Source organism: Polypterus senegalus, chromosome 1 (genome assembly GCF_016835505.1).
Source record: "Polypterus senegalus isolate Bchr_013 chromosome 1, ASM1683550v1, whole genome shotgun sequence".
NCBI classification, from domain to species: domain Eukaryota; kingdom Metazoa; phylum Chordata; class Cladistia; order Polypteriformes; family Polypteridae; genus Polypterus; species Polypterus senegalus.
The window spans coordinates 335,598,662-335,626,343 of record NC_053154.1 but is presented as its reverse complement, the minus strand read 5'-3'; the positions used below and the strand labels follow the sequence as shown (position 1 = coordinate 335,626,343).

The 27,682-nt window shown below is 41.6% G+C and overlaps 1 protein-coding gene across 1 annotated transcript in view; it reads left to right on the top strand.

The window, feature by feature from the left end:
• The window catches only part of kmt5b (lysine methyltransferase 5B), an 82,118-nt gene that overhangs the window by 14,653 nt on the left and 39,783 nt on the right, over positions 1-27,682 (top strand). Inside the window, exon 3 of the mRNA XM_039738926.1 lies at positions 23,465-23,707. Within this exon, the coding sequence (XP_039594860.1) occupies positions 23,545-23,707 (163 nt within the window). The 5' untranslated portion in view covers positions 23,465-23,544. The remainder of the gene's footprint in view (positions 1-23,464; positions 23,708-27,682) is intronic.

Below are 27,682 nucleotides of genomic sequence, written 5' to 3'. Positions count from 1 at the left end.
CAAGACCTAAGTAACACTTTATTTTAAATATCAAACAAAGTTCAATTCAATTGTTATATCGTTGGCTAGCTAAGCGGAGTTAAGGAACACACCCCGAAGCTGGTGAGTGAGTGAGGAGAAACTCGGCCCACTGCGTGTTTCTTGGATCTGCACAACAAGCGAACTCTGATACATAGCGAAATGAGAGAAGTCGCAAAATCAACTGGAATGTTCAAGCAAATTATAGAAAAAACACGATTTAAATCCGTTAAGTATTTCTCTCGTGAAAAACGGACAGACAGACATTGGATATTATAGATTAGTAAACCTTCAAAATAATTTGCAGTTAAAGTCTCAACAGCTTTCTCAGCATGTCTGGAGCTTGGAAGAGCCAGATAACTATAAGAATCTTCACCAAGCAGCTCTGAAAATGTCTGCTTTGTTTGGGTCTCCATACCTCTGTGAGTCTGACATGACTGTCATGAAATCAAAATTCAGAGCAAGATTAACAGATGAACTTTTTTAAATGACTCCTGTACTAGGGTGTTGTATCGTGTTAGCCTTTATGAATGTAGAGAAGAGCCAAGCAAAATGACCCCTTTCATTGGCTAACTAAAAAGATTACAATATGCAAGCTTTCGAGGCAACTCAGGCCCCTTCTTCAGTGAACTGAAGTGGCTGCTCTCCACCATACATCTCGGTGCCAGTCATCTGACTAACTAAAAAACGCATCACACATGTGAATAATATGACACAGTAGCATGTGACAAAATGACAAATTAATAAGTCATATCTGCGTATTTCGAATTGCATTTTGTTTTATTTTGACAGCATTCAGGTTTTAATTCAATAGTGTGAGATACACTAGAAAATGCATACAGACGCACAAAATGCAGGTGTGATGTTTTAATGCAGAATGTGAGTTGTGGATACCAACATTTTGTAAATGTTTAGGCAAAACAAGCTTATTCAGTTTGTTTGGGTTGAAATAAGCGATGAGAATAAACATTAGAAAACATGAGTAACTCTTGGCCATTTTCATTTTGTTAAAGTAGCTCTCAGGGGGGAAAAAGGTTGGAGACCCCTGATCTAAAGGAACTTCTCCCTAAAATGAAACTAGCAATGTGGATGGTGTGGGCAATGTAATTTGTGCTACTACACTATATGACCAAAAGTTTGTGAACACCTGATAATCACACCTCTATGAGCTTGTTAGAGATCCCATTCTCAAACCACTGGTGTTAATAAGGAACTACCACAGCACTTGTACGTCACCCCCCATTTTCGGCGATAACAGCCTCCTCCACTTTACTAGGAAGGCTTTCCACAAGCATTTGTGAGGTTATGTGTTCCAGCTCATCCCAATGCTGTTGAGTAAGTTGGAGATCTGAATTCTGTGCAGGCCACTCAAGTTCCCCAGTGTTGTTAAGGACCTGGCTTTGATGGCACAGAAAAAAGATCTTCCTCAAACTGAAGCTCACAATTGTCAAAAATCTCCTTCTAAAATTTGAGGCAGAAACCTTCACAACCTTTACAAAGAAACTGGATGAGATATTGGGCTTGATAGACTGAATGGTCTCCACTTGTTTGTCATATTTCTTATGTTCTAACAGCACCCTTCACCTGAAGCCAAAGCATTTAGACCAAACCCTAAAAACAGCCCCAGGCCTTCTGATATCCATCCATACTCTTTTTTTATCATCTATTTCTCAGTTCCAGGACGCTGAGTTTTTGGGCCAGCATTTTAATTACAAGGTCCAAATGTTCTTTTGGTGAATTGAAGAACATGCATGTCCAACCTTTTTAAAATGCATTATATTGGTCATAAAAAGTTATGCTTACTTTTAGTAGTTTTTACTTGTCACATCTTTGCACTTGATTGTGTTCATGTGAATTTTGGGTTAGGCGGGTTTTGTCTAAACTGTGAGGCTGCTGTTGATTTGAATCTTGCGCTGCAAAAAAAAAAAAAAAGATTTAAAGCCAAGCATTACACGTGTTTTGCATCACTGAAAATACAGTTTGACCACAGAAAAGCAATTTCTGACTCGTGTGGTGAATTTATTGTTAATATTCTTGAATGAGGTGGACTCATTGTGATTTTATTTTTAATATTCTTGAATGGAAGTTCAATATTATACGTTTTGTCCCAATGCAAAGAAGCATGAAGTTCAATGAATTTGCAAACTGGAAGGTACCGGATTGAAAGGCATTAATGTGAAATTTGACCAACACTGATGCCTTTGCACAGGTAAGCCAGCACTTTATAACCACCTGCCTAATATTCTGTCACTTCTCCTGGCTTCCATTCACCAATGCATGGACCATAAAAGGCCTCTGAAGGTGTCCTGTGGTGTGTTGCATCAGGACGTTGCCATCAGGTCCTCTTAACTTTTATAAGTTGTGTGGTGGAGCTGCTTGCAGATTGGACTTGCTGTTTCAATGCACCACACAACTTAAGACCTAAGGAGTTTTGAGGCCAGGGTAACGCCTTGAACTCTTCATCATGTTCCTCAAAGCATATTCATGCAGTGTGGTAGGGCGCATTATCCGGCTTAAAGATTCCACCTCCAGTGGGGAATATCGTTGCCATGAAGAGGTGTACATGGTCTGTAAGAACACTTAGGTAGTTGTTACATGTCAAATTAAGATCTGCAATAATGCCCAGATCTATTCTATACTCCATCTATCACCTAGTCTATAAAACCCCTAACCCGAAAACCAAAAAGTACATCCTGGTGCTGTCTCTTCCTCTTTTAAAGGCACAAGTACCCGGCTGTCCATATGATGCCACAGAAAATTCAATTCATCAAACCAGACAACCTTCTTCCATTGATCTGAAGTCCAGTTCTGATGCTTGCATGGCCATTGTAGGTGCTTTAGTTGGTGGGCAAGGTTTGGCATGGGCACAAAGTCCCATGCAATGTATGTTGTCACACATTACTCCCGTCACCATCTGTGATTTCTGCTACGCATGCCCATCTGTTAGTTTGTTCCAGAGAGGATAGCCTTTTGTTAATCTCTCATATCAATGAGTCTTGGCTACCCAACACCATGCTGGCAGTCTGTGGTTTTTCCCGCCTCAGACCACTGTCAGTAGGTACGCACTACTGTTGACGATGTGGACCCCTCAAGACTTAACGTTTCAAGAAATGCTCTGACCCAGTTGTCTGGATATATTGATTTGGCCTTTATCAGACTCACTTGGGTCTTTACACCTGTCAGTATCTTGTGCGTTCAACATGTTGACCAGGAGTCCCTATTGTCAGTTCACTGTCTTAATATATCTTTAACCTTGACATGTGCCATTGTTACCAGATAGTCGATGTCATTCGCTTCATGTGGGAGTGCTCAAGATATTTTTGACACATCGTTGAGCATTTCCAACCTGTCCGATGGCACTTGAATGCAGCAGCACAAGTCCTTTGTAATTTTCCATGTACTCGAGTTTGAAAGAAGGCCAACTGACTGAGATGAAATTACACTTATAAAGGTCGATTGTTTACTTGTAAAACAATCGCTTGTACAAAATGAAGTAAGAAATCTGGTTTGCTATTTTCAGTCCCACACTGCCTTCATACATTCATATAAAGTATATAAACAGAAATGAGACAGAACAGTGCGTTTGTTTTCCTTGAATACACTCGTAAAAGCTGCCAGAGTGACAAAGCAAATGAATTAATGAGCATCCATGTGTCTAGCACTTTCTTCCTTAAAATAAATTACTGTTTACACCTCATTGCTGATGGTTAAGGGCACCCGCGATACTCACAGAAATCGAAGAATGAGCAGACTTCCCGACAATGAAATTCAGCCCTGCACATTCAGTGGCTGGAGATTTTCGTGCCAACTTCTTCTGTAACCTGGGAACAATTAAAGTAGTTCAAGGCCTCCATCAGTGTTTAGTCTGTTTGTGATTCTCCTTTATTGCTGTGACTAACTTTTATAGTGCCCCATTAACACTAGAATTACCAGAGCCTACGAAAAAACTCGTAAATCCGTCCCACCTTAAATCGCTTCTTAAATCCCTTCACATCTCTCCGTCAGCGTCCTTTGTCCTCTAAATGTGCTGATAAAGAGAAGCTAGGAGCAGCCGGCTATTCCATCCCCCCACCGACTCAGAACGTGCACGAACTTCTCTCAGCTCATGCCTTGATTGAGTATCTGGGAGTGAAGTGGAGTTTTAGAGTGGAAATAATAAATCGTTATTTGGAACACACGCATTTCATGTGTGTTCCGTTTCTACAGTAATCTGTGTAAACACATTGTTAAAACAGAAACGTTTTTTATATTCTAGTAGTAGATGACAAAATGTAGGCATAAACTATATAATGTATGAAGCCCGAAGTCCAAATATCAAAGAAACATTTTCGAAAAAGGTACAAATATAACACAACAATTGCGCTTTTATTCAAAAATATAACTGCAGAAACAAAAAGCCACCTTAACATGCGACATTGACACCCGTTTATTATGATTTCCTCTGTGGCGCAATAGAATCAGCTGCCGACTGGGAATCAAAAGGTTGCTAGTTCAAACCTGCACCTCTCCGTTTTGAGAAGTAAACTGCTCTTAGTCTTACTATTTTAGAATAAAAGCATACATTTGATTTCAGTCTGTAACAGCCGATGTAATTTATGATCCTTGTAAAGGTTCGCTTTTTTTTTTATTCACTTTTCATTCTCTCAGTTGCGTTCAGAATCAATCCATACAACCCCATCTGACACGGCTGTTTTCACATAAAGATGCGCTATAGCTCTGCAGTGTACTTGTGACTGCATTCTCGTACCAATGTTTGTGAAATGAAGTGTGTACATTGCTTCTTACAGGAAAAGGCGATGGAAATAAAAAGTGCACTTGAATAAAAGTTTCAAGCTTCTGCTCGTTTCGAGGGCTTGTCCCCTTATGCTTTCAATGCAACATATGGAAGGCCTGCTCAATTAGATTTAAATCGGGTGACTAGCTTGGCCATTCAAGTATTTTCCATTTTTTTTAGTTTTGAAAAACTCCTGTGCTGCCGTAGTAGTATGTTTGGATCATTATCTTGTAGGATGAAGTGCCATCCAATAAGTTTGACGTTATATATTGTAATGTGGACAGATCAGATGGTTCTACACACCTCGGGTGTCACTGCCATCCGCGTCTCCATCAATTGAGAGGGAAGTGTGCTTGGACCTGTGATAGCCGTACATGCCTAAGCCATAACACCCCCCAGCACCTCGTTTAACATATGAGGTGGTCTTGGGCAGTTCCTTTTCATCTCCACACTTTGCTGTTGCCATCACTCTGACACTGATTCATCTTTATCTTGTCTGTGCACAGAAGCTTTTTTTCCAGAATTCTGCAGGCTCTTTTCAATTTTTTTTTTCCACAAACTGTGATCCTTTTTTGTGGCTAAGGAGTGGTTTTCATCATGCTGTGCGGCAGCTGTTTTTGCATTCGTGACGTCTTTTACAGATGTGATACATATGTTTGCTTCCCGGGTCCTTCCTGCGTGGAGTTTGCATGTTCTTCCCGTGTCTGCGTGGGTTTCCTCCGGGTCCTCCGGTTTCCTCCCACAGTCCAAAGACATGAAGGCTAGGTGCATTGGCTATCCTAAATTGCCCCTAGTGTGTGCTTGGTATGTGTGTGTCCTGCGGTGGGTTGGCTCTCTGCCTGGGATTTGTGTTGCCTTGTTCCCTGTGTTGGCTGGGATTAGCTCCAGCAGACCCCTGTGACCCTGTGCTAGGATATAGCGGGTTGGAAAATGACATGACCTACATCCGTATTAGCCTCCTGAAGACTGTCTCTGATCTGTCAAGACCGGTGTTTGGGGCTTCTTCTTGACCATAGTGAAGATTCTTGTGTCATCAGCAGTGGAGGTCTTCCTTTGGCCTACCAGTAGTCCCTTTGCGATTACTGAGGTCACCAATGTGTTTCTTCTTCTTAACGATATTCCAGACCGTTGATTTAGGTCATCCTAAGGTTTTACTAATGTCTTCATTGGTTTTAATCATAACAGCTTCTTTGACTTTCAATGGTACTGCTCTTGGCCTCGTGTTGAACAATAGCGACTACAGACTCCAAAGTGTAGAAACAAGCCGAGATATCTTATGAAGCCGTGAAACCTGCCTGAGGAATCACAAATACCTGTGGCGCCAAATGTCCCAAACATTATGGTGCCTTGAAAAGTTGGTGTGATCGAAATGTATGCAAGTCTACAATGTGCTCTGTAATCGCATCTGAATTGTTTGATTTGTAATCACTCTTTTGACTTTCTAGAGTTGTTTGTAATTTTAGAAAGGTTATTTTTTTGACCTGGTAGGCCCAAACGTGTTGTGAGGGTCTGCTGGGAACGGCTGGCAGAGTTCCCTGTCAGAAGTAGCTTCAACTCCCACCTCCGGCAGAACTTCAACCACGTCCCGAGGGAGGTGGGGGACATTGAGTCCGAATGGGCCATGTTCCGTGCCTCTATTGTTGAGGCGGCTGACCGGAGCTGTGGCCGCAAGGTGGTCGGTGCCTATCGTGGCGGCAATTCCCAAAACTGTTGGTGGACACCAGCGGTGAGGGATGCCGTCAAGCTGAAGAAGGAATCCTATAGGACCTTTTTGTCCTGTGGGTCTCTGGAGGCAGCTGATAGGTACCGGCAGGCCAAGCGGAATGTGGCTTCGGTTGTTGCGGAGGCAAACACTCGGGCGTGGGAGGAGTTTGGAGAGGCCATTGAGAACGACTTTCGGACGGCTTCGAGGAGATTCTGGTCCACCGTCTGGCGTCTCGGGAGGGGGAAGCAGTGCAGTGTCAACACCGTATATGGTAGGGATGGTGCTCTGCTGACCTCGACTCAGGACGTTGTGGGTCGGTGGGGGGAGTACTTCGAAGACCTCCTCAATCCCACTAACATGCCTTCCAATGAGGAAGCAGAGCATGGGGACTCTGAGGTGGGCTCTCCCATCTCTGAAGTCACCGAGGTGGTCAAAAAACTCCTTGGTGGCAGGGCCCCAGGGGTGGATGAGATACGCCCGGAGTTCCTTAAGGCTCTGGATGTTGTAGGACTGTCTTGGTTGACACGTCTCTGCAACATCGCATGGACATCGGGGACAGTGCCTCTGGATTGGCAGACCGGGGTGGTGGTCCCCCTCTTTAAAAAGGGGGACCGGAGGGTGTGTTCCAACTACAGAGGGATCACACTCCTCAGCCTCCCTGGAAAAGTCTATTCGGGGGTTCTGGAGAGGAGGGTCTGCCGGATAGTCGAACCTCAGATTCAGGAGGAACAGTGTGGTTTTCATCCTGGTCGCGGAACAGTGGACCAGCTCTTCACCCTTAGCAGAGTCCTGGAGGGTGCATGGGAGTTTGCCCAACCAGTCTACATGTGTTTTGTGGACTTGGAAAAGGCGTTCGGCCGTGTCCCTCGGGAATCCTGTGGGGGTGCTCGGGAGTATGGGGTACCGGACCCCTGATAAGGCTGTTCGGTCCCTGTACAACCGTGTCAGAGCCTGGTCCGCATTGCCGGCAGTAAGTCGAGCCCGTTTCCAGTGAGAGTTGGACTCTGCCAGGGCTGCCCTTTGTCACCGATTCTGTTCATAACTTTTATGGACAGAATTTCTAGGCGCAGCCAGGGTGTTGAAAGGGTCCGGTTTGTGGACTCAGGTTTGGGTCACTGCTTTTTGCAGATGATGTTGTCCTGTTTGCTTCATCAGGCCGTGATCTTCAGCTCTCTCTGGATCGGTTCGCGGCTGGGATGAGAATCAGCACCTCCAAATCCGAGAGCATGGTCCTCAGCCGGAAAAGGGTGGAGTGCCCTCTCAGGGTTGGGGGAGATCCTGCCCCAAGTGGAGGAGTTCATGTATCTCGAGGTCTTGTTCATGAGTGAGGGAAGAATGGAGCGTGAGATCGACAGGCGGATCAAAGCAGCGTCCACAGTGATACGGGTTCTGCATTGGTCTGTCGTGGTGAAAAAGGAGCTGAGGAGCTGAGTCGTAAGGCAAAGCTCTCAATTTACCAGTCAGTCTACGCTCTTACCCTCACCTATGGTCATGAGCTATGGGTGGTGACCGAAAGAACGAAATTGTGAATACAAGCGTCTGAAATGAGTTTCCTCCGCAGGGTGTCTGGGCTTTCCCTTAAAGATAGGGTGAGAAGCTCAGTCATCTGGGAGGGGCTCAGAGTAGATAGGAGTCAGATGAGGTGGCTCGGGCATCTGATCAGGATGCCTCCAGGACGCTTTCTGAGGTGAGGTGTTCTGGGCACGTCCAACCGGGAAGAGGCCCCGGGGAAGACCCAGGACACGCTGGAGGGACTATGTCTCCCGGCTGGCCTGGGAACGCCTTGGGATTCTCCTGGAAGAAGTGGCCGGGAAGAGGGAAGTTTGGGCCTCTCTGTTTAAGCTGCTGCCCCCGCGACCTGACCTCGGATAAGCGGAAGAAGATGGATGGATGGATGTTCTGTTTTTTTTTTCCTTTTCAGTCATTTTATTTCAATTAAAGGTTAGATGTTTTTATTAATATATTTTGAGTGAAAGATCAAGAAGATGCACAAAGACATTTCACAATCCAATTTGCTTTTATCTACCAGTGGAGTAGAGGGCACTGTAACTTGTTTTTATATTAACATTTATCATAATTAACGCTACATAGTGTTTCTTTCCTTTATAAACAAATGGCTTTAGTTTTAAAGTCCAGGTTAGTTATTGCCCAGTTTCCAGTGCCAAACACATGATCTTTCTTTGGTTCTAGTTCAGTTTTCTCCTTAAAAGTATTATTTGAGCGTTGGCAGTTTTAACTGATATGCTTGAAGTCATTGGTGTGGGATGGACCCAGCATGGGGTGACTACACTGGATTATTGTTTTCTACTGTCTTTGGGTTAAATCAGAGATCACAACGTCCTGGAGAAAGTCGACAAGAAGACCAAAGCTAAAGGACTCCACTGTTGAATTTACTTTCATGGTTGAAATTCTTTATTTTAAAATGAATTTTTTTAAGGCGGTTTTCTGACAGTAATTTCATCAATTCATCAGTCAAATAACCTGCAGAATAATGTTGCTTTTTTCTTCTGCTCTTGAACATCTGCGTGTTTAGAACGGAAGGCTTAATTGTAAAGGACTTTATAAAAAGTGTTACAGCTCCTTGTGGGAAATGCAATGCACTAATGAATGACACCTGATGCCCTTTCAGTCCCAGTGGCATTCAGCCAGAATCCTAATGCATCATTAGTGGTTAATAATGTGATTACATTTACATATCTCTTTCTAGTCTTTAAGCCATTTCAAAAATATTTGTAAGCGTTTGAATGTTCAGCAATGCATTATTTCATTTTATAGCGTCACTAGGGGTTATACATTAATATAGGGTCTCATTTCCTTCTGTGATGCTGGGTGGAACACTGATTTGTATCCCATCGGCACACGCATGCATGCTACTAGCTGCTCTAATAAGGGTTTATTTCACACAGAAAACAGTGGAGAGACAACCAGGGAAGTAAAGACTAGTACCATGTCAGTGCCAGGTATCCATTTTGAAATGGGCATCAACTGCGCTGGGCATCTAATATAGCAGTGTTTCCCAAACTCGGTCCTGGGGACCCACTGTGGTTGCAGGTTTTTGTTCCAACCAGCTTCCTAATCAGTGACACCACCTGGTAACCAGGGCTGTGGAGTCCGTGGATAAATCCTTCGACTCCGACTCGTGACATTTCCGGTACTTCTGACTCTGACTCCCCGACTCCTCTGTATTTAATATGCTAATGTATTTTCCTGGTTGATTAAAGAAAGGCAACATACACGTCATTTAACCACAGACCTACTGGATAGGAAGCGGACTCTCCACCGTATTGGCCAGTTTAAACAAAATACAAGGAACTCGTGAACACACATCAGGCCATAGCATACACCTCCACCTACATCATTACACTTGTTTACACTCCAATGAACTTGTTAAACACATTATATCTGAAATACAGTGAACCCTCGTTTATCACGGTTAATCTGTTCCAGACTCTACTGTGATAAATGAATTTTCGCGAAGTAGGATTCTTTATTTATAAATCAAATATTTTTGCAGTTAAGAGTATAGAAAACTTGTTTACGACCTTCTAAATACGTTTTCTAACATTATTAGAGCCCTCAAGACATGAAATAACACCCTTTAGTCACCATTACACTCAGATACCCAATATATTAGACAAAATAAGAGAAAATAAGACATATTAGACGTTACAAATATCATATTATTACTAGGCTCACCCGCCTTTTAAGGTGACCGACTTTTATCCTCAATTTTTGTGCGCTCCATGTGTACATCAGGCATGTAAGTGTAGGGAATAAGAACACTAAAGTGCCCATTCATAACATCTCCCGAAAACCCAAGTTTTTTTATCCCCTCGAGTGCCTGTCCAAAGTCGTACAATGTCAGCCCGAATCTGTACGGCTAAAGACGGAGTTTCATGCACTAAATAAGCTATAGATGAGAACAAGCAAGCACCATCTCCCCTGATATTTACTACGCGGTGAGGCATTTGTACTCCATCAACATTAATTATTTCCAGAGACATAATTTTTTCTATTTTTCCAGCGCATCGCGCACAAAAGCAAGGGAACGATGAGAGCACCAGAACTCTGCTCACATCGCGTCGATTCATACCTCAAGCTGCAAGCAGTAAGTCTGTAATCAGCGGAATACCTTTGCACTCATGGGACGGAAGGACAATCCCGAACGCTTTTCTATAGTAAATTATTGTACTGTACATTTAAAATTGCACACAACCACTAACCTATGAAGGCACGACCTCAGTAGGAGAGTCTTCAGGTGGTGCAGTATCTTCAGCAGGTGCGTTGTTGTCTTCTTCCGCTAAAGAAGTACTAGGAGTAGGCAGTGGGTGTCTGGGTGCGCGGCTGAAGAACATCTTGATAGGCAGTTGCTGGCGCTGTCTTTTCACATGCGTGAGGAGGCTTTTGTAGGGTATTGCCATCTTTAATCATATACAAGAGTTTCACCTTCTTCTGGATAGTAAGCATCTTCCTCCGGCGCTTAGTTTTATTCTCAGAAGGCTTAGAAAAAGCAGCACATTTAGGAGCCATCGTAGGGCTTAGATAAAAATTCTCAGAACGCGCATGCGTAGTGACGTAAGCGTGTATAAGAAAAAAATCGCGATAGAGTGAAGCCGCGAAAGTCGAAGCGTGATATAGCGAGGGATCACTGTAAAATGAAAACACGTTTTGTAATGTACCATAATCCAGATTACAATGTGTGAATGTCAGGTTGTATAACAGCTCAGCTGAACTTCACACTAGTAGTAACACAACTATGCACTGGGCTTATATATAATAATGCGAAAATGTAGAAGCTGAATGTGAAAAACTAAGTACACCCCATGATGCAATAGGTTGAATAACTTGAAGTCATTGTTTTCTGTTTGACTTCATCAGTCTCTCTCACATATCGTCGTAGAGGAAATCTGGCCTACTCTTTTTCTTTCCGACGTTGCTTCAGTTCATTGAGGTTTGTGACCATTTATGCACAGCTCTCTTAAGGTAGGCACTGCCTCGGCATTTAATTTGGGTTGAAGTCTGGACTTGGAATGGGCCATTGCAACACCTTGATTCTTTTCTTTTTCCGCCATTCTGTTGTAGATTTGCTGGTGTGCTTGGGACTGCTTTGCAACATATAACTGGTAGCTGTGCTGTTTGTCTATTGGTAAATACTTCATACTTGCTCAACTTGTACTATTTTAAATCTGTATTATTTTGTATAGATTTATTTGCTGAAGTCTGTAAATGTTTTGTTCAAGAAATTGTTGGATTTGTATAGTGGTTTGCACAGTGTCCGGTTAATGGTGGGTTGTAATTGTGTTGCCGTGAGTTGCTTATGTCTTGTATCCCATGTTAGGCACTTAACCAAAGTTATTTCTGGTATGTTTCACAAGCTAGTAATAAAGTGATTTTGATTCTGATATTCTTTTCAGAACATTTCTCCTGGCAACCCTTCCAAACAAGTCATACTTTTTCAGCCTATTTCTAATTGTACTGTCATGAACTTTAACATTTAACCCGCTAACTGAGGCCTGTAGAGTCTGAGATAGAGTTCCTGGGGTGTTTTTTGGCAGTCTTTCTGAGCATTGCACAGTCTGACCTGGGGGTGAATTTGCCGGGATGTCCACTCCTGGGAAGATTGGCAGCTGTCTTTCTCAATGTACTGTAGAATAATGGACTTCAGATTGTTTGTTTGGAAATGACCTTGTAACCCTTCCCAGATTGATGGGCTGCAACCGTTGCTTCTCTGAGGTCATTGCTGATGTCTTTCCTCCTTGGCATTGCGTTACCACACACCTGAATGCTCAGGACCAGCAGACTTGCAAAGCGTCTGCTTTTATTGAGGTGATCACACTTGCTGATGATCAGTTACTTGAGTGCATTTGATTAGCAGCACCAATGGAACCAGTAAGGGTGGAGTTTTTTTCACACACTGCTTGTGGACTTTGACTTAGTTTTTGTTAAATAAATAATGACACAGTGTAATATGTCATGTGGTGTTGTTTGTCTGAGGTTGCATTTATCTAATTTTAAGACCTGCTGAGGTCCAGATGATTTGTTATTATGTCCTGATTTCTTAAACCTTAGAATTGAGGGTATATTTTCTTTTTCACATTACTGTATGTCGCGGTTAACTTGCATGTTCTCTCAATACAGCTTTCTTCAACATTGGTAAAAACATTAAGTGTTACTTTAGCATGTAGCCTGTGTCATCTGAAAAATAAAAAAAATAAAAAGGTGTGCTGTAGACATACGTGTCCATGGCAGTGTTGTCATCACATAAAGCCTGTTTCGACGCTATTATTTAATGAAATAAAGCAGTGTTTCTTAGGGTTCGTTCATACTTCACGCTCAGATATGTGATCCCAGCATTCATTTGATGTGTCCTCGGAACAGGTCCTCAGAAATTAACGCAACGCGTTTGTGAGCTGCAGTATCAGCAAAAAGGTGTGTGGGTGGAGGGGGTGCAGTGTGATAAAGTTGGAATGTGATGTTCGAGATCTGCATGTGACAGAAAGCTGCTTTGAGGATCCTACGAGATTGATGTGCGCGATTCGATGAGGTGAAGCAAAATGCCGACATACAGATGCATTCGTGGTGCTTTTATATTCAAGTGTTGCATATTCCCAATCGTAATGACATCATACATTTTAAAAGTCTCACATACCATCTTCTGTGCCGTCTTTTTTTTCTGGAGCTTCCTCCTGACCTGACAGTAATGGCAATAGATCACCACACAGAACACATTAAATGTTAGAACATTAGAACACACGAGACGAGAACATGCCATTCAGCCCAACAAAGCTCGCCAGACCTATCCACTTATTTCTTCCAAGACAACATCAAGTCGAGTTTTGAAAGTCTCTAACGTCGTACTGTCTAACACACTACTTGGTAGCTTATTCCAAGTGTCTATTCTTTTTAAAGAAAAACTTCCAAATGTTTGTGCGAAATTTACCCCTTAACAAGTTTCCAACTGTGTCCCCGTGTTCTTGATGAACTCGTTTTAAAGTAACAGTCTCATTCCATTGGACTAATTCACTTCATAATTTTAAGCACTTCAGTCAGGTCTCCTCTTAATCTTCTTTTGCTTAAACTGTAAAGGCTCAGCTCTTTTAATCTTTCCTCCTAACTCTTCACCTGTAGCCCTGAAGCAGCCTGGTCGCTCTTCTCTGGACCTTTTCTTGTGCTGCTGTGTCCTTTTTGTAGCCTGGAGACCAAAACTGCACACAGAACTCAAGATGAGGCCTCACCAGTGCATTATTAAGGTTGAGCAGAACCTCCTGTGACTTGTACTCCACACATCAAGGCGCTATATAACCTGACATTCTGTTAGCCTTCTTAATGCTTCTGAACAACCTAACATTTTTACTTCCTATGTGTAATACTTTACATTTACTGACATTAAATTTCATCTGCCACAAATCTGCCCAAGTCCTTCTGTGATGATAAAATGGATTCCAAATTATCTGCTAGTCCACCTATCTTGGTATCATCTGCAAACTTAACCAGCTTGTTACTTATATTCTTATCTAATTCATTTATCTCTCCCTCTCCCTCTCTATATCTATATCTATATCTATAGATATAGATATATACACCTGTATATTAGCAGCGGCCGTATCACTGCCCCCTGCTGGTCACCACTCTTAACATCGGCCAGTTCTGATGAGGTTCCTCACACCATCACCCTCTGCTTCCTGTGTCTGAGCCAATTCTGCACCCATCTAAAAACATCACCCTGAACTGCCACTTCTTTTAACTTGATGCCCAACCTCTCATGTGGCACCTTATCAAATGCTTTCTGAAAGTCAGGATAAATAATCTCATAAGCTCCACTTTGATCAGATCCTTTTGTTGCCTCCTCATAGAATTCCAACATGTTAGTAAAACACGACCTCCCTCTTCTGAACCCATGCTGACTGTTCAGAATAACTCCTGTCCTTGCCATGTGTTGCTCAATCTTATCCTTAATAATTCCTTCCATTAATTTTCCTGTGATGCATGTTAAGCTTACTGGCCTATAGTTGCTTGGATCTGCCCTGTCACCTTTTTTATATAATGGGATGATATTTGCCATTTTCCAGTCCTTTGGAATCTCTCCAGTGCACAGTGACTTCCTAAAAATATGTGTCAAGGGTTTATATCTGTACTCACTAGCCTCCTTAAGAACACGAGGATAAATATTATCTGGGCCTGGTGATTTGTTTGATTTCATCTTATTTAATCTGAGCAGCACTTCTCTCTCTTCAATTTCCAAATCCCTCAGTACCTCCTTAGTAGTCCCTGTTACTGCTCTGAGGTTATCCACTTGCTCACTTGTAAACACCTCAGAAAAATGTAAGTTTAGGGCATCTGCTATTTCATTGTCTGTATCTTTTAATTCCCCTTTACTATTCCTGATGAACTTGACCTCCTCCTTAACTGTTCTTTTACTACTAAAATACTGAAAGAATCTCTTGGGGTCTTCTTTCGCCTTATCTGCTATATTCCTCTCCAACTGTCTTTTAGCCTCCCTGATATCCTTCTTAATGGTTGCCCTCATGTTCTATACGCTCTATGATTCACTTTGCAGTCATTAGTCTTATATGCCTTATACAGCAGTTTTTCCTTTGCAACTTCTTTTTTAAATCTTTATTAATCCATCGTGGAGTTTTTTAGTTTCCTATTAATTCCAAATTTAGGTATGTATCTGTCCTGCATTACATGTAAAACATTTTAAACCTGTTCCACTGCTCCTCGACTGTCTCCACATTTAAAAGCTTATCCCAGTCTATCCTACTTAGACTTTGTCGCATCTGCTCAAAATTAGCCCTACCAAAGTTCAACTTCACAATTTTAGTCTTTGCATCTGCACTGAGAATTGTATTATATTGTGGTCACGTGACCCTAGTGGTCCAATCACCTCTAGACCCTCAATTCTATCCTGATTATTACAGAATACTAAATTCAGACAGGCTTCACCCCATGTTGGTGCTTTAACTTGCTGTGTTAAAAAACAGTCACTGATTACTTCTGAAAACTCCTGCTCTTGTACTCCTCCATCTGCAAGGTTATCCCAGTTAATATTTGGATAATTAAAGTCCCCCATGACTATAATATCCCCCTGTAAACTTGCCTTTTGATATTACTAAAAGATGTGTGTTGAAATTACTGTCTGAATTTGTTGGTCTATAACACACTCCTAAAATAAGACCTTTTTCCCTAATAATTTCCAGGTGAAGCCACACGTCCTCACTAAGATGGGGCTCATCATCCAACTGAAGATGACTTACATTTAAATCCTGTTTGGCATAAACAGCAACCCCACCTCCTTTTCTGTTCTATCTAGCCTTCCTAAAAAATGTGTATCCCTCTATGTTACACTCATCCCCATCTTTGTTATTTAGCCAGGTTTCCGTTATTGTTATAATATCATAATTATGCTCTGCTACATACAACTCTGACTCACTTACTTTACTTTTGATACTTCTAGCATTAAGGCAAGCTGTTTTTAATGTGTTACTCCTTCTACATTTAACAATTTAGAATAGAATTTACATTACTATGCTTTTTTATTTCTACACCATTGTTTGTTGTTCCATGTATAGATCTAAACCTGGCCTGTCCTAAACTCAGTTTAAACAGTCCTCGACTAGCCTACACATACATTGGTGCCCCTCCGGTTCAGATGTAACCCGCCACGGCGGAACAGGTCACATCTGTTCCAAAAGGAGTCCCAATGCCATGATATTCCATGATGTTGCCATGATGTTATGATATTCCAACTCTCTGCACATTTAGAATCCTTAGATTTATACTTGATATCGCTTTCATGATGAAATGCATTAAAGTATTTGTTACATTTTACAGATAGATCATTAATTTTGTTTAAATAATGAATACTGTTAATAATTGCACACATGGGGGTGACACAGTGGAGGAGCGCTAGCACTACTGTCTTACAGGGAGTCGCGTTGCTGGTATTCCCTGCCTGGAGTCTGCATGTTTTCCTGCTGGGTTTCCACAGTGCGCTCTGGTTTCCTTCCAAAGATATGCTGATTTGGTGATACTAAAATGACGCCGGTGTATGTGAGTGCTTGTATTCACCTTGCGAAGAGCTGATGCCCCATCTAGGGATTGTTTCTGCCTCATGCCTAATGCTTGCTGGAATGGACATATCCCTGGATTGATGGGTTTAATCATTAAACCTCCTTTTCAGAGATATTGTGGTAAGGTGTCCTCAGAGTTGAATGGGTGTCGGCGAAGCCGATCCTGTTCTCACCGTGATGATATCTTGCACTGCCACCTGGTGGATTCTTCCAGATTTATGTAAAGTATGAGTGCAAGTATAAACAGTATAACGCTTGCATAGCAGGAGCCGTCCGCTGGAGCATGCATCGCATCACGTCTCATGAAGTATAAACCTGGTCTTAAACCTTTTTTCTTTTCATGACAAATTCTTGCTCTTTTTAAATGTCTTCAAGACCCAGACTTCCTGCTAATAGTTATCCTCATTGGGGGCTGCCACCTACATACCATCCCAGTTCACCCTTGGAGGTTGGAGATTCACTATCGACAGTCATCCTTGGTCCTCCTTGGGAATATCGCCACCGACTGTCATATCAGAGCAATAAACTGCCAGCGGCGACCCAGTGCAAGACACCTTGAAAACCATATACAAGCTTTTCCCATTGAATACAATCGTGAATTACTACTCTGTGTGACCAAAACCTGGCAATCCAGGACCCAAAATGTGTGAAGACCCATAACTCAGGAAACAATGAAATAAAGGATTTGTGAGTTCTGCCGGACCCGATTGCAGCAGTGTTAGACAGACATACTTGAGCACCACATATTTGATGTACATTAATTTGCAAAAAGTAAAGTTTTTTCACGTTGTCATTATGGGGTGTTGTGTGTAGATTTCTGAGGAAAAAAATGAATTTAATCCATTTTGGAATAAGGCTGTAACATAACAAAATGTGGAAAAAGTGATGCGCTGTAAATACTTTCCAGATGCACTGTATGCCCAAGCCTCAACATCCCCACTATAGCGTTTTGCGGGATTGTCCCCTAAAGTTTTCTCTTCAACATATGGAAGGCCTGCTCAGTTGGATTGAAATCGGGTGACTGGCTCGGCCATTCAGTTTTCCATTATTTAGCTTTAACAAACTTCTGTGTTGTCTATACCTGCAGTATGTTTGGATCATTTCCTCACTGTAGGACAGGGATGTCCAACTCCAGGCCCGGAGGGCTGCAGTGGCTGCAGGTTTTCATTCTAACCCTTTTCCTATTAGTGACCAGGTTTCAATGCTAATTTAACTCCTTTTCCCATCATTTTAATAACCTTGTTTTTAAGGATTCAGTCCTGTGAATTGATTCTTGTCTTTATTATGACAGCCAAGCAGAAATGAGACGTGAAACGAGCAGAGAGATGACCAGCTAAGTTTGGGCTTCAAACTCCAACCAGTTTCTTAATGAGAAGCCAATTCTTGCTGTTAATTAAACTTGTTATTTAATTCCACAGCTTGTTGCTGCTCTCATTCTGCCACGGCAGACATTTCCAATCTGTTGATTTTCTGTTTTTGTTCTATGAACACCATAAAAAGGTTTGGTGACCTGAGAGATCAACCTTACTGAGAATTTCACCTTTCTTTATTTTCAGCTCTTGTGTTATGGGCACAGTAGAGCTTGTCATGAGGTGGCTTGTTTTGCGTCTCATTATTGTTTGGTTGCTAATTATGGAAAGAGAAACAACTAAGGGGCCGGAGTCAAGTTAATTAAAACGAAGGCAAAAGAAGTTAATTAGCAGCAAAAATTGGTCGCTAATTAAGAAAATGGATAGAATGAAAACCTGCAGCCGCTACGGCCCTCCAGGCCTGGAATTCGACACCCATGCTATAGGATGAAATGCTGCCCACTGAGTATGGTGACATTCACTGGAACTTGAGCAGATCAAATGTTTCTATACACCTCAGAATTCTTTGAGGCCCAGTCGTCAGCAGTTCCGTTGTCAATACAATACTATGTATTTTTGTGTAGCCCAAAATCGCACAAGAAGTGCCGCAATATTCTCCTATCCGCACCTGTGGCAGCCATACATGCCCAGGCCATAACACCCCCAGCACCATGTTTAACAGTTGAGATGGTCTGCTTTGGATCTTGGGCAGTCCCATCTCATTTCCACACTTTGCTATTGTCATCACTCTAATGCAGTTTCATCTTTGTCATGTCTGTCTACAGCACTTTTTTTTTTTTTTTTTTCCCAGAATTCTGCATGCTGTTTCAAGTCTTTAACAAACTGTAATCTGGCTGCCCTGTTTTTGTGGTCTGCATTTTGCACTTTGACAGTGTATTTCTGTTAATGAATTATTCTGCAGATACTGTAGTTGTCTCTGACGTCCACATTGTCCTCCTGAAGACTGCTTCTGATCTGTCAGGCAGGCGTTTGGGGCTTTTCCTTTACCATATTGAGGATTCTTTTGTCCTCCACAGTAGAGGTCTTCTTTGGCCTGCCAGACCCTTTACTGAGCTCACCAGTGACTTGATATTTCAGACCAGTGATTTTGGTCATCCTAAGGTTTTATTACAAATGTCACAAATAGTTTTACAGTGATCCCTCCTCGATTGCGGGGATTGTGTTCTAGAACACCCCGTGAAGCAAAACCTGTATGTTTATATGGTTATTTGTATATATTTTAAGCCTTTATAAACTCTCCCACACTCTTATAAACATTTCCAGCACAGTTATACAGCATAAACCCTTTATATTCACTTAGATATTAGGTAAGATTTGTTGAAATTATGTATGTAAACACAGTTTAAATACAGTAAAACCTAAATATTATTGATAAGATATCGAGCGTCTCCGATGTCAGATATATTACAGCCATTACAATAGACAGGCCACCAGCAGTAAATACGTACAATGTAAGAAAAATTGTATACAGTAAAATGTGTGTACAGTTACACTAAATATACGTACATGTACTAAGTACGTAGAAAATGAGTTATGTGTACTCACCAACAATGACACGACGACTTGTCCGATAACGACGAGTTTAATTTTAACAAAGGAGAACGTTACAGCTTTTCTAAAGGAGCCTCTTCAGGCGACTGTGTAGCACCGCTGTTGTCGCCTAGAGTTTCTTCTTCCACTGAAGGCGTACTAGGCGGTGTTTTGCGGGTAAGGAACATTGTGATAGGCAGTTGCTGGCGCTGCTTTTTCATTTGTGTAAGGAGGTTTTTATACACTTCCGTGGCGTCGTCAAGAGCATTTCTAAATTGCAAAGAACGAATCATTTGCGGGTCCCATTCTTCAACCGATATCTGATCTTCTGTCATTCGTAGAATGGTCATGAGACACCGGAGAGTTAGGCTGGCGTCGTCTTCCTGTGCTGGGTTCTCTTGTTCCTTATCTTCCTCGCTTGCGGACTTGGTCATCTCGGCCAAATCTTCGGCACAAAAGCCGCTTTTCCACTGCATAGTACGGCACGACACGGCTCAGTACAGCTCACCTTGGTTCGGCTCAGTTCAGCTCGGTTTGCGTTTCGACTGCAGTTTAGTACCGCTTTAGAGTGGGCGGGATTATTCACGTGTCGTTATAGTTGCGCCTCTACTGCAGTGACACCGTGGAACTTTTACAACAACACGCAGACAACGACAACACTTTAGCTCGATGACGCGCAAGGTTAAGCATCTAAAAAAAGCACATCACTAGCTAACTTTTATCACTGTTGCAAAGCATAAAATGAACTTAACTGCCAGTGTAACATTAAAATGCTGATTCTGTATATTACAGATCTTCCACATTTTGCAAAAAGTCAGCAACAGACCATCTGTTTGGACATTTAACCATGCTTCAGAGTGGTGGGATGTGATTGTTCCCGGTTTTACAAACACTCAGTGGCTGGAGAACTTTCAAACTTCGCGTGTCTGTACCTTTAAAGAAAAGAATAGCCAGTGACGCAGTAATGACGATTTTCTCCGGCCAATCAGTGACCAGCAGAGTTTACACGTCACATTTTGGTAACGGTTCGGCACGCTTGGAACCTCGGCTGAGGTGGTACTAAAAAAAGGACCAGGTACTGTTCCCAGTGGAAAGCCCCGCAAAAGTGAGCTGTACTGAACCGTGTTGTGCCGTACTATGCAGTGGAAAAGCGGCTTCAGTGTCTCGGAGTGGGCATCGAGCAGCTCATTGACGAAAGTTAACTCTTTACACAGTGAAACACGTTGATGCTGAATGAGCAAGACGATATTTCCTGGTTAACGCAAAACAAAATTGAATTCTGCGCTCCATCGCTGAGCCAATCAGCACCCAGGAACTTTAACCGCGTGCTCTGATTGGGTAGCTTCTTAGCCATGTGCCAATAGCGTCCCTTGTGTGAAATCAACTGGGCAAACCAACTGAGGAAGCTTGTACCAGAAGTAAAAAGACACATTGTCTGCAGAAACCAGCGAAAAATCTGCGATATACATTTAATATGTTTATATATAAAATCCGCGATAGAGTGAAGCCGTGAAAGTCGAAGCGCGATATAGTGAGGGATTACTGTATTCTTGTTTTTTAGCCTCATAATGGCTTTTTTTGACTTTCATTAGTACAGTTCTTGTCCTCCTGTTGAAGAATGGCAACTACAAACTCCAAAGGACAGAAGCAAGCCGAAGTGTCTTATGAAGCAATGAAACCCACTCGAGGAATCTCAAACATTATGATGCCCTGAAATGGGGGGAGGCAACATGTAGAAAAAGTGTTGTGTGCCTGAAATGTGTGCAGATCCCCTTATGTGCACTTTAATCACATCTGAATTGTTTGATTTGTAGTTTTAAACTGTAAAGGTCCCAAACCAAAGAAGTCTTTGTCGCAAACACTGTAACCTATGATAAAAATGAAACTGAATTCAACATTCAGTTCAGTTTTTACTTTCCAAAATCATTGCATCAGTTATGGAGGAATTGAAACATTTCCGTGTTCCTTTTCATTTCTTGAAGTCTTGTAATATTTGGACTCCACATTGAAAACAATTTGAAAGCTGCTGGCTCTTTTTTCCTGTCACCCATACGTGTAATTGCTGTAAGCGGTCATTTTATATGTTCTCTTCACACTTCCTCATAGATTAGAGTGTTGAGGTCGTTGTACCAATTTTGATTTGCAAAATTAATTGAGACTTTAGAGTATGACTCAAAATAGTTTTATTTTAAATGCTGTTTGATATGTTTTATTTAAAAGTTAATTTCCATAGCTTTGCCCTTCATTACTGTAGAATCACAGTTATGAAATTGAGATTTATTTTTTACCATCCATAATGCTGAAGCATGTAGCACTTCTTGCATATTAATGGCTAAAAATAGTAATAAAATGTATTTTGTATTCTGCCTTTTGAGAACTGACATAACTTTGTGGTTTTAAGCTACATGATGTGCAGATGAAGGTTTCTGTTATTTGGGATTTTCTTTTAAGTCTTATTTATGAACATTTGCTAAGTATGATTTTAAACCTCTCCCCCATTATTTATTTGTGTTTTATGTATTTGAGTTAAGCTAGTGGATAGACATCATTTATATCTTTTAAATCAGAAAGAACGTGTCTAGATGTTCCAAAGGTGACTTGTCAAATGGCAGAGCTCACGTCGTGATGGCGTTTGAAGTTGTCTCCTTAGGAGTTTATATAGCGCCTTTCACAGTGAACACAATATGCTCAGACGTGGCCAACTTCACTCAGGGTCACTCAGTGATGGAGCTTGACTTTATATAGCGCCTTTCATACAACCGTGTCTGTGTCGTCGCGTGACCTGTTTGTCGTAATGAGTTAATATAGTGCCTTTCATTCTAAACGCAGCCAGAGGGGGTCTTGATGTGACATGTCGCAAGTGGCACGGCTGATGTTTCCTCCTAGCGCTCTCTTGTTGGTCTCTGGTCCCTTGGGCCCTTCACTTTGATGCTGCTTCGCCTTTGTCGTTCCGCAGACACCGAACTGCTGAACTGGAGTCCATCACGTGAATGAAAGGTGGCACGCCAGGACTTCCCAGAGTGGCCGGTGGTTTTTGCTGAAACGGACAGAAACATGGAGGTCACAGCTTCTGGACGCTGACCTGGGGGCTCAAAGTCTCAAGCGCGGCTCTCGTCAAATGTTCATCCATACCCAGTCCGGATCTTTTTGTTGTCCACTCAGGCAGCAAGGGGCTGAAGATGAGAGTGGCGGGCCAGCCCACCGCAGAGCACATCAGGCACACGGGGCAGTGACAGATCGCCTAAGAAAAAAATGGTGGGGAATGGAGGGAACACGTGGGTCCTAAAGCTGCGAGCCAAAGTGGGTGCAGTGAATGAATGGGTTGGCATGTTGCCAGTCTGACAGGGGTGTATGGCATCTGTCATGTCTAGACGCACAATTATATAGTGCCTTTCACACTTGTTGATTTTTATTTTTTTTTTTTTAGGGTGTTGGGGTTTTTTTTTAACTTTACAAACCACCTCAATGGAAACAGCAGCCTTTATTAGATGATGTTACCTGTGAAATTGCCCGTACTGAAGTTTTTATTATTACTGTAATCTTTGTATTTTTGCTGTATATTCTGTAAAGTAGTAAACATAGAAAATAAGTTTTGAGGAGGACTGATAAATGTCTCAGTAGATTAATAAATAATTTATGAAAAGGAGTGTTATAGTGAATGAAAAGAGTAAAAAAGCAGGATACAGTTGCATAATTATGGACTGAACAGATGCAATATTACATAACAGAGATGTGTGCATCTGTAGATATGAAGGTAGCTTATGATATTTAAATTTGGACAGATAAAAAAAGTTTCTGTACAACACAGACAGGTAAAGTGGGCCAATGCAGAGAAATGATTTAAAAGCATGTTATGCAAAATAAACCGCAAGACAAATAACTGCGGAGAAAAAGTAGAAAGGATCATGTAAAGTAAAAGAGAGAGACAGAAGTTTATGTGCGTTTGTGTAAATATGGTATTAATATTTTCCATTATCTTTGTTTTTACTCACAGGGCCTGGGTTTATTGATCCCACTCTATTGTACACCTTCCAGAAGGAGACTAAATGCAACAAGCTCAGGCTCACTGTTGGCATGAAGTGGTTGGGAGAATCCAAGAACATGGTAGTAAATGGCAGGAGACCTGGAAGCAGGTTTTCCAGTGAGCATAATCAAAACCAGTCAAGGTTTACAGGCTCACAGAGGACACCTGTAAAGCACAGCAAAAATTCTCCAAGCAGCAGGAGATGTAGTAAACGTAAGTGACATTTTCATTTTTTGGATTTCTTTTTCTGCATATAATGTTATTGTTGGCACAAAGTATAAGCAGGGATATTCCTAGAAATGCCTCTTCATTTATTTACACATGGCTTTGATTTTTTTTTTTTTGCACTTGGCAGCTGTCCGTCTTGTGTCTGTACATTCTCCTCATGTCTTTGAGAAATTTCCTCCTGGTAAAGTAATCCAGTTTTTTCTCCCATATCCCTGTGGATGTGCAGCTTAGGTGAATTGGTGAATCTAAATTGGTCCTACTATGAGTAAGTGAGGGTGTATATGTGAGTCACCCTGTCCAGGGCTGTTCTCCATTTTGTGCCCATTGTTTCTCTGATAGGCTCTGGATTACCTGCATCCTTCATTTGGACTAGGTAGGTTTAAGAATTTGTGTGCTTGTAAATTCTAGCAAACTTTTTGTTTCTCCAAAAATGATCTAGCATTTATTGTAAATATTTAATACAATTTGTCATATTTTCATATCTGCTTAATCCATGTCAGCGTTGTGGGGGGTGCTAGAGCCAATCCCAGCTAGCATAAGGCAGGAACAAACCTGGGACAGGTCACCTGTCCATCGCGACACTGGTATGGATTAAGTAGGTTAGATAGTGACATAACATGACATCTAAAATTTCCAAATTTTCACATTCTCCTCTCAAAACTGTTTATTAAAATTACAATGGGTAAATGTAAATTAAATTATATAGGACATGCATTCCAATAGGTGAGGGTTGTGCTGCTACATCCCTAACATCAGTAGACTGGGTCTGTATGCCAACCAGGTGATTGACTGTGTGGAATGCGTACATCTCTCTGTTATAATAAAAAAGTCTTGGGTCGAGACGTCATCTTCTCGGAAAGGCACTTTGACGTCCCGTGAGACTAGACTTTACAATCTTTGGAAGCAAGGCCTGTGAGATGGTGACTTTTGCACGTCACGTCCCACTTAACAAACAATTTAAAACAAGATCACAGACATCGAACCTCTCAGTTGTCGGAATGTTTTTGGCAGACACGCTTCATGTGCTCCCAGCTCTTGAAAATTTTATACGTTCTAGGTGGCACGTCAACGACTAAGTAAAATTGCCCGGACCAAGTGAAATTGAAAACCTCGTAGGTCAAATTGGGGTCAGAAATAAAAGACTTCATAAAGATGTTCAAAAACGTTGGCACAATACACATGCAGAGCAGGTTAGAGATTATGAAAGCAGTGGAATTGGAAAGGCTCAAAAAAAATGTTGGCGTGACACACATGCAAAGGAAGTTAAAGAAAATGAAAGTAGTAAAATTCGAAAGTATTATCAAAAAAAGAAAGTAAAGATCTCATTAGCACAAACAAATGGAAATTATTACTCTGTGAAGTAACGGAACAGCAAAAAGAAATTGAATATATGGACATAGGTGATATGCCAGAAGTATGTAGATATTGTATGGAGACTTGTAGATCGTCTTAATTTGTGTTGCCTCCCAATGAAGACCTTCCCACGAGAATTAAGATTTGTTGTTTGGTGAAAGTGAAATCCACAAACACTACAGACAAAATATCCGAGTGTACAATAAACTTTTTGCAATCACATCAGATTTACACAATAATGGACCATAAACTATGAGAATCTGTGGTCCCACAACAATTAAAGCTCCAACAAGTTTAATCTTGAAGAAACCACAGTTCGGTCAGGTTTATATTTTATGATTGCGGTGAAGCGATGCAACATAGACTCGAAAGAGTAGGTAACAGTTGCCATGAAAATAGCAATCACTTTAAATTGTATATCCGGATAACCAAACCCGTGGGTGGGTGAGAGAAGCCCCCAAGTTCTCCATATGTCTGTCTGGAGACTTTTCTCCATGTAGCCCAGTTTCCTCCACCATCCCAAATGTATATGTTGGGGCTAATTTGGAGTGATCCATTAACACACGTGTTTTTATTTTTTTTTTTCTTAATGGTTGGTTCCTAACTACCATGTGATGCTTGTGGGATATGCCATGGGCCCATCATAGTTTTAATAATAGAAAGGAAAACAGATTTTTTTTATAGTATAGCTACACAGGTAATATGCTGCTTTTTAAGTGGTCCTCTCATAAAGCACTGCATACTGTGAGACTCCATGAGTTCAACTTGAACAAACCATGAGTTGTCCAATTGGCATCAAGGTTTCAGCAGCAAAGCCTCCCTTTCCATGTCATTCATTTACAGTTGAAACTTTCCAAATCTGAATTCAATCCACTGTACATCTGGAAATAAATGTAATAAAGATGAGCATTCTTGTTTTTATATTTTGAGGTGCAGTTTTTTGGAGAATTAGATGCATGTCGATTGAAGCTCATACTGCCTCCTGGTGGCCATATTAAGCACTCGAGGAAAGATCACAATAAATATGAAAGTAAAAATGATATGGCCACAACCAAATTACAGGGCTGTGCTTATAGTTGTGACGTTAGTGTTCCACATGAACATCTGTAAGTTAAGTGACTTGATTCACAGTGGTAACAACAGAACCGGCATCCAAGTCCTTAAACTGCAGGCAGCAATGTTCAGCTTTGCTGGCAGTCAGAGAATTTGAACAGAACTTTAAACTAGGAAGAGTGTCAGAGCACTGCATATAACAATCTTCAGAGAGTAATGAATCTGTGAAATCAAAAACACTTTTCCTTACCTGGTGTTAAAGGGATTTGCTTAATTGTACAACTATCATATTTTTGTGTTAATCATCATTAATCTCTGCCAAGTGTAGTAGAGTTAAAGCTGACACATTAAATGACCTTTCCAGCAATTTTCTTTTGTGGCCTTTATTTACATTATCTGAGCCAATCTGAGGCGCTCTCCTATAAAGGTCAGTTGTCTAGTCTGACATACCCAGTGACTCCAACTAGTCCGCTATTCATACTGACAAAATATAATTATAAAGTCAGTGAGGGCACAGAAAAGGAAAATGACCGTAAGAAATGCATAGTCAGAAACTGGGAAATTGAGCCAACCAAATTGTAAAAAGTACAGAGCACAAGATCAGAATCGGAAACCAAACACAGAAAGCGTTTTGGAGATCCTAAAGTCTGATGCCACGGCATTGTTTTGGACAACCTTTAAACCCATTGTCAATGTGGATGTTGTCAGCGCTGTGTCTTCTGCAGATTGCTGGGATTGCTCCCATGGATACAGTGGATGGGAGCAACAAAAAATTGCAGTGAGCGTTGGGATACAAGGTGATGATGAGGTAAACAAAAATGATCAGCTATCAAATGAAGCGTTACTATATATACTGATGCAATATTTAGAATCCTTGATCTAGAAATCCCCCAAAACTATGCTTAGATTGTGGCTAGGAATGTAAAGGAGAGAGAGGTTTGGAGCAGACCCTGATACAGCGCATTGCCGCACCCACCACATGACAAATCAACTCAGGATCCCAGATTAAGACCCGAGTGAAGCCATGTGATGGATGACACCTCAGCATCACACTAGTTCAGGTGGAAAGTAAGAGGTGTTTGTTTTTTTTTTTTTTATAATACCTGGAGTGCCAGTTCTGCCACCAACCCCCCAGGTTTTTCCCTGCAGGGCTGGATGCTGATTAATGTCATACCCAGGACGGAGCAATTGCAGGTTAAGGACCTTGCTCAAGGGCCCAACGAAGTAGTCACTTTTGGCGTTTTACGGGATTTGAACCAGCAACCTTCCGATTCCAGTGCGTATCCCTAGCCTCAGAGCCACTACACGTCCCTAGAGAAAAATAAGGTTTGATTTTATTCTTTGGTCATAGTGATATAATCTGTATACGTGAGATCTGACAACCAATGAATGCTCATCTGGAAGTAGAATACATAAACTGTTATTAACTACCTAGGAATAAGGAACACAAGCATTTTGGACCTCACAAACTGAAGAGAAGCGCGTCTGTCTGATGTGTCGTGTTTTGCATTACACAACAGAATTTGTCGGGGAAGTGGAAGAAATTACCACTGA